This window comes from Gossypium arboreum, chromosome 5 (assembly GCF_025698485.1).
Source record: "Gossypium arboreum isolate Shixiya-1 chromosome 5, ASM2569848v2, whole genome shotgun sequence".
Taxonomy (NCBI): Eukaryota; Viridiplantae; Streptophyta; class Magnoliopsida; order Malvales; family Malvaceae; genus Gossypium; species Gossypium arboreum.
The window spans coordinates 87,792,146-87,800,115 of record NC_069074.1 but is presented as its reverse complement, the minus strand read 5'-3'; the positions used below and the strand labels follow the sequence as shown (position 1 = coordinate 87,800,115).

The 7,970-nt window shown below is 27.0% G+C and overlaps 1 protein-coding gene across 2 annotated transcripts; it reads left to right on the top strand.

Moving 5' to 3' along the window:
- The first annotated feature begins 422 nt into the window (after positions 1 to 422).
- LOC108452411 (protein ULTRAPETALA 2-like) lies at positions 423 to 7,116 on the top strand. Of its 2 annotated transcripts, XM_053029088.1 has the most exons (6): positions 423 to 587; positions 2,917 to 2,993; positions 4,509 to 4,585; positions 5,666 to 5,850; positions 6,316 to 6,640; positions 6,721 to 7,116. In XM_053029088.1, exons 3-6 carry the CDS (start codon positions 4,575 to 4,577, stop codon positions 6,893 to 6,895), a joined length of 696 nt encoding a protein of 231 aa, XP_052885048.1. In that variant the 5' UTR covers positions 423 to 587; positions 2,917 to 2,993; positions 4,509 to 4,574; the 3' UTR covers positions 6,896 to 7,116. The 2 variants fall into 2 exon arrangements, with proteins under 2 accessions (XP_052885048.1, XP_052885047.1); XM_053029087.1 differs by lacking the exon at positions 423 to 587 and having other exon boundaries at positions 2,769 to 2,993.
- Positions 7,117 to 7,970: the final 854 nt, after the last annotated feature.

The following is a 7,970-nucleotide window of genomic DNA, read 5'->3' as shown; positions in this document are numbered from 1 at the left end:
CTTACAATTTTATATAATAAATCACTATAAATTTTATTGTTGTTTTAAAAAATCTTATTAAGTTTACCACTATTATTCTAAGTTATATTCTCAAAATTTTAATATTTTTTAGCATGCCAAAAGTGAAGATTATTTTCCAACTAATTAAAATTTTTCAGAGAAGTGGTCATTTTCTATTATACCAGATGCTTCGAAATTCCATGAGAGGCAAATCACCTCTCATAAACGTTAACATTGCTTTTTGTAGGCATCTCTTAGCCAATAATAAATACACAGGTATCTGAATTTATTTTGCGTGTTGTGGATTGAGTGGCGTCATTATTTCACCTGAATCGTTTTATTAACTTCTGGATTCTATACTAAAACAGTCTACTAAATGAAATTATATTTAGGTTAAAATTAGTGTGAATTAATTTGACAGATCAGATTTTAACTTTTAAATCTGTTCAGAGAGATATCAATTGTTATTTTGATTATAAATTCATTTCGCCAATTCTGTTATTGAAATAGAGTGTAAAGAGTGATTAATCTTTACAAAGCATCGGAAACTCCGGAATCAGATTTCGCTTATCTCGGATGAACTCAAGGTAATTTTCGATCTTTCTTCAATCTACGTTATTTTATTGAAAATATTAAAAATAAATTTTCATTTGGTAAAACCATTTCCCTTTGATTTGCTCAAAATTTTAGTGGAAAAACCCTTATTCACCACTTAAATAAATGCTTCAAGTTCTTATTTTCTATCTACATATTTCCCCTTTTCTTCTTCATTCAAATTTATTGTTTTTCTTATTTGTAAAGAGCAATTGAGACAACTATTTGATAATACATTATTATGACAACATGAGAAACAAATTTAATGATGAATTGATGATTAAGTTGTAATATTTAGGGTTTTTTAGTGATTTAGAAAGATTTAATATATGTTGAAAATTCCTTTTACCATCTTCTAAGAATTTATGATGCATGTAATATTTTTCCTAGATATATAATAACCCTTTTTTTATTTTTATTTAACAAGAAACCATGAAAACCCATGAAAAATTCAATATAAAAATTTCTTTTCATCAAATTGAAAAAATAATGTAAAAAGATGTGAAGTTTTTATTGATTATTTGTAAAATAATTCTTATGTTATTGTGTGTTTACACTATAAAAATTTTACATGTGGCAAGGAAAGAAAGTAATTATTTGTGGAGGGAAAATTGTAACATAAACCCTTCTGCCTTTTTATATATTTTTAATGCCGTTTTGCTAATTATTTTTTATAATAAGTCCTTCCAATTTGTTTATATTTAATAATTTGACTTACATTTTTACATAATAAACCATTATAAATTTTAGCGTTGTTTTAAAAAAAGTCTTATTAAGTTTATCATTATTTTTAAAATTAAATACACGATTAAAATTGAATTAAATATTTGAAAATATAAATAATGTTACAATAAATTATTTAGTGGTCACCATATTTTAATTTAATTTAAAATCTACATTCTCTAATTAATAACTAAAATTAAGTTAAAAACCATATATAAAATAGAATTTCACACCATCTACTACTATAATATTTATATTTTAAAATAATTTCAAAATATTATTTATTTATAATTATATATTCCATATAAAGATAACCCATTAATCTCTAGGTTCAATTGAAAAGCAGAAAAAAATGGTGATATCTTCAATCAACACTTGATAAGGATGAAATTGTATATCAGTTGTTTATACCATAATTATCATAAAATTAAGAAACTTTTGTAAGAAAATTATATAATTTTTTATACAAAAATAATTAAAACTACAATTATTTTATTTTATTTTACAAGGAAGGCATTAGTCTTGGACAGATTTATTCAAATTACGAGTTACTCGTTTAAGTGTGTAAATCTGAAGACTTATTCGATATTTGAGAGGATTAAATAAAATATTATATTAAAAATAATTTTAAATAAGATATTTAAGCCTGATTAAAATATGGGTTATATTCTCAAGTTTATAAGATTTTATTTTATCATTGTAAAAGTAATTTTTGCTAATTGCAAATATCACTGTAAAATGTTAAATTTAATAAATCTCTTCTTCCTTAAAATTAGCCAATAAAATTAATGTTAAAGCAAAAATTAGTTTATTATTAATAAATATTTATTTTAAATTTTTATTTTAATAAAATAAATTAGCATATTTATTTGAAAATTAATATATAATTAAATTTAAATATTTACTAATATGTATTTAAATTATGATATAATTTAAAAGCTAATTCGACAGTATTCAAAAGAAATTTAAAAGTTATGTACCAAAATATAAATTTTAAAATTAAATAATTTTATGATTTTGTGGTGAAAAACGTATGGTAGAAAAATAAGAATATAAATCAACAATAAAAACAGTAATTTTATCTCAAGATGAGAAAGTTACCATCCCACTATTATTGTGAGAAACCACATTCTCATGGTAGAGAAAAAGTAACTTCTAAAAAAAAAAGTTACATTCTTAAAAATTTTCCGTTTTATGATCTATGTTTGGGTTCATGGCTGCCCCTCCTAATTAATAATTTTTTTCAGAGAATTGGCCATTTTCTACCATATCAGATGTCTCGAAATTCCATGAGAGGCAAATCACCTCTCATAAACGTTAACCTTACTTTTTATAGGCATCTTTTAGCCAATAATAAATACACATGTATCTGAATTTATTTTGTGTTCTATGGATTGAGTGGCGTCATTATTTCACTTAACTCATTTTATTAACTTTTGGATTCTATACTAAAACAGTCTACTAAATGAAATTATATTTAGGTTAAGATAAGTGTAAATTAATCTGACAGATCAGATTTCAACTTTTAAATCTGTTCAGAGGGATATCAATTGTTATTCTGATTATAAATTCATTTCGCCGACTCTGTTACTGAAACAGAGTGTAAAGAGTGATTAATCTTTACAAAGCATCGGAAACTCCGGAATCAGATTTCACTTATCTCATATGAACTCAAGGTAATTTTCGATCTTTCTTCAATCTATGTTATTTTATTGAAAATATTAATTTTTTTTTCACTTGGTAAAACCATTTCCCTTTGATTTGTTCAAAATTTTAGTGGAAAATCCCTTATTCACCACTTAAATAAATGCTTCAACTTCTTATTTTCTATCTACATATTTCCCCTTTTTTTCTTCATTCAAATTTATTGTTTTTCTTATTTGTAAAGAGCAACTGAGACAACTATTTGATAATCCATTATTATGACAACATGAGAAACAAATTTAATGATGAATTGATGATTAAGTTGTAATAATTAGGGTTTTTTTAGTGATCTAGAAAGATCTAATATATGTTGAAAATTCATTTTACCATATTGTAAGAATTTATGATGCATGTAGTTTTTTTCCTAGATATATTATAACCCACTTTTTTTTTTATTTAACAAGAAACCATTAAAACCTCATGAAAAAAAATTCATATAAAAATTAATTTTCATCAAATTGAAAAAAATTAATGTAAAAAGATGTGAAGTTTTTATTGATTATTAATAAATATGTAATTTAATCTATTTATTTTAAATAATATTTGTTTATTTTAATAAAAATAAATTAGCATATTTATTTCAAAATTAATATATAATTGAATTTAAATATTTACCAATATGTATTTAAATTAGGATATAATTTAAAAGTTAATTCGATAGTATTCAAAAGAAATTTAAAAGTATGTACCAAAAATATTAATTTTAAAATTAAATATATATATTTTTTATGATTTTGGGGTGAAAATGTCTGGTAGAAAAGTAAAAATATAAATAAATCATAAAAGGGTAATTTTATCTCAAGCATAAATTTTAACTTTCTCTAGAGAAAGTTACTTTTCCACGATTATTTTAAATAACCAAATTCCCATGATAGAGAGAAAGTAATTGTAAAAAAAAAAAAGTTATATTATTAAAAATTGTCTATTTTACAATTCATGTTTGAGAGTCGGGGTTGCCCTTCCTAATAATGTTGTCTCCAAAGTTCAAACCTAGATCATCTCCTTAGAAACGTAATGTGCCTTACTATTACATCCAACCATTTGTTAGTAAAAAAATGATATTTTTTAGCATAACAAAAGTGAAGATTTTTTTCCAACTAATTAATTTTTTTCAAAGAAGTGGTCATTTTCTATCATACTAGATGTCTCGAAATTCCATGAGAGGCAAATCACCTCTCATAAATGTTAACATTGCTTTTTGTAGGCATCTCTTAACCAATAATAAATACACAGGTATCTGAATTTATTTCGTGTGCTGTGGACTGAGTGGCGTCATTCTTTTACCTAACTCGTTTTATTAACTTTTAGATTCTATACTAAAACAGTCTACTAAATGAAATTATATTTAGTTCAATATAGGGAAAGAATTGTTAAAATGAGTGAAAAATAATTTGACAGATCAGATTTCAACTTTTAAATCTGTTTAGAGAGATATCAATTGTTGTTCTGATTATAAATTCATTTCGCCGACTGTATCATTGAAATAGAGTGTAAAGAGTGATTAATCTTGACAAAGCATTGGAAACTCCGGAATCAGATTTCGCTTATCTCAGATGAACCCAAGGTAATTTCTGATATTTCTTCAATATTATGTGCTTCAATTATTTGGATTTATAAAATAACTAAGATTTTGTTATGTTATATTAATTAAAGTATTAAAATTTTCATTTGTTAAAACCATTTTCCTTTGATTAATTGTTCAAAATTTTAGTGGAAAATCCTCATTCAACACTTAAATAAATGCTTCAACTTCTTATTTTCTATCTACATATTTCCTTTTTCCTTCATTCAAATTTATTGTTTTTCTTATTTGTAAAGAGCAATTGAGACAAATATTTGATAATCCATTATTATGACAACATGAGAAACACATTTAATGATGAATTGATTATTAAGTTGTAATATTTAGGGTTTTTTAGTGATTTAGAAAGATCTAATATATGTTGAAAATTCCTTTTACCATATTGTAAGAATTTATGATGCATGTAATTCTTTTCCTAGATATATAATAACCCATTTTTATTTTATTTTATTTAACAAGAAACGATTAAAAACTCATGAAAAAAAATCCATATAAAAATTGTTTTTCATAAAATTGAAAAAAAAATTAATGTAAAAAGATGTGGAGTTTTTATTGATTATTTGTAAAATAGATATTATTTTATTAATAATTGGTGGAAATTGTAAAATTTTGTATTATTTAATTGATCTCACATTGATTTTTTTTTTATGTATTTATATTGATTGATATAATCTTTTTAGGTGAAGTTTATGTATGTGAATTATCCTTTGCCCAAACTAATTCCCTTCTCTTTCTCTCATCTTTTACACGTTTTAGCTTTCTTGCATGCTTGTGACATATCTTCGATGAGTGAGTTTCGGTTCTTTATTTACATAGAACCAGCAATTTGGTACCTTCTTCAGCATTGTATGTCTTCGTTTTAATTTTAGGACACATTTAAATAAATAAAGAAGGAAACCCTTTTCTTTGCTCAATATGTAAATACATCAAAATCCATACTTGGGTTTTCTTTCAAATTCTTGTTGGTTTGACAAAAATTTCAATGTTTTTATTGCTTTTTGTTTTTTTTTTAAATAAAAAGCAATTGTATTAGGGTTTTTCTTTTTGAATTTTCTTTTCTAGGTTATCAAATATGTTCACTGAAGAAGAGTTGAAAGACATTGAGGGATTGAAAAGAGGGTCGGACTTCATTGAGGTTAAGTGCGGATGTACCAGCAGAAAATATGGTGATACCATTGGGAAGCTTAGGGTTTTCACCAATGGTCAATTTCTGATATCTTGCGAATGCACTCCATATTGTGAGGAAGGTAATTCATTTTTTGTATCAATGCAATTGTTTTAGCTTAATTTTGTTTGTAACTTCAACTTCATATTTGGCTTTTCAATTCTTTGATGAACTTCAATTTCACCTTATATACATTGAACTAATCATTGGTTTTCCATTGCTGAAATTTCTTGGAATCATGTATGTAGTTGTCAAATCAAGTTGAACATCAAACAGTCAATAAAAAAGCTTCAAGCTATTGTTTGTTCTTCTTTGATTTTAATTATATGCATTTAAGAGTCTCCCATTAGCATACACAGTGATTTGCATTGGCTGTTAATTGATTTTAATATCCTGGTTTGATCCAAGATCATCAATGTTGAAACTCTATCTATGTTGATAAGGATAGAATAGCATTAAAGCCGAGTTTAATTAAGTTGGTTCATGCCATCTTCGAGCTCAAATCTTGTTTTGTTGACATTGTTTTGGTGAATTCTTTGATAACCAGAGAAATTGACACCTTATGATTTCGAAAAACATTCTGGGAAAGAAGGAACTAGGAAATGGAAGAACCATATTTGGGTGGTCATGAAAAATAAGAAGGTTCCTTTATGGAGGACTGTTCTTCTGAAATACTACAAACATGCATCAAATGGAGCCAATGAGCTAACAAGCACGCGAGCCAAGCGCCTATTCCATCGTGACGAGTTTGTCCGTTGTTCGAGGTGCAAGAAAGAACGTCGATTTCGACTCCGGACCGACGAGGAATGCCGGAGGTACCATGATGCTGCGAAGGCAAGAAAGTGGAAGTGTGCTAACTGGCCATATGACAAGTAAGTTTCAACATAGCGTACTCGGTTTCGAGCTTGATAAAAATCCTAATCGGCTGTTTTGTTTTGTTTTTCGATTTCAGAATCACCTGCAAAGTTGATGAAGAACGAGCAAGCAGGAAGAGTTGCAGAGGCTGCCCTCGATCTCCATCGTGCAAAGGCTGCACTACTTGTGTGTGTTTCGGGTGCTTCAAGTGCCGATTTCTCGATTGCAAGTGTCGCACTTGCGTCGATTTCGTCCAAAATGCCGAGCCTTGAGCTGTAACAAGGCATCCAACATCGGTCCTTTCTAAGTTTCGATGTTCTGACTATCATTTCCCAACTGGAAAACTGTTCCAATGTTTGTTGTAGGATTGTTATAACTTTATTATGTTTGGTTTGCTTTAGAATAATATCTTAGCTGAAAACTGAAGACTAAGGTTGGAACTTTCAGTCCAACACAACTTAACAAACAGTTTAAAATGAACTAGTTTCTTTTATTACAGCTTGTTTCCTCATGTTGTTTAATGTTTTGTTTTACATATTTCTTTGCTTAGAATCCATGGTACAGATTTATTTCCGATTGCATCATATTTATGCAGTGAAATGCATATTGGTTTTAGATATTTCTTTACTTAGAATCCATGGTACAGAACAAAAATCGAAATATTAATTATCTCGATAAAACTCCATCTTTAAGTTGCAAAGAATGTAGTGTTGTGGCTACGTTTGGTTACACCATCATACAATTAGAACAACTTGTGTTTGATGTCATCTGTTATTGATGAAAAGATTAATCAGGAGTTGGTTCATCTGTAAATATCCATTTGCTTGTACTTGAAACTAAGAGCATCTGTTTAGGTCAAAACTAGATTTGTGACAATCTTGTCTGGTTACAAATCTTTGTTACATAAATTTGCAAAATTACCTCCTCTTAGGCTCCATAATCTTTTGACTTAAACCTATAAAATCATCCACCTCACAAACCCCAAATCATGGCAACTTCATAAGTGCTCCAACCCATAACAACTATCAAATCCAAGCAAAGTTTTCGTAACCGATTTGGTAATCGATAAAGTCATCGGTTCCTAATTCGATCATTAAAAAATTCTATTCAATTAATTCATAATGATTTCTCAATCAACTGATTCAACCTTAGACCGATATTTCAACTTATTCTCAATCCAGTCGATTTAATTTTAAAAACAGTGCAATATTTCTCCAACAACCTAATTTGATCCATAGACTATGCTAAATCATCATCTCCAAAAATGCATCCAACCAAAACCCTTAGACCCCATTTGGTTCAACGGTAAAATTAATTTGGGTAAGATTGAAAATAACAATGACATTG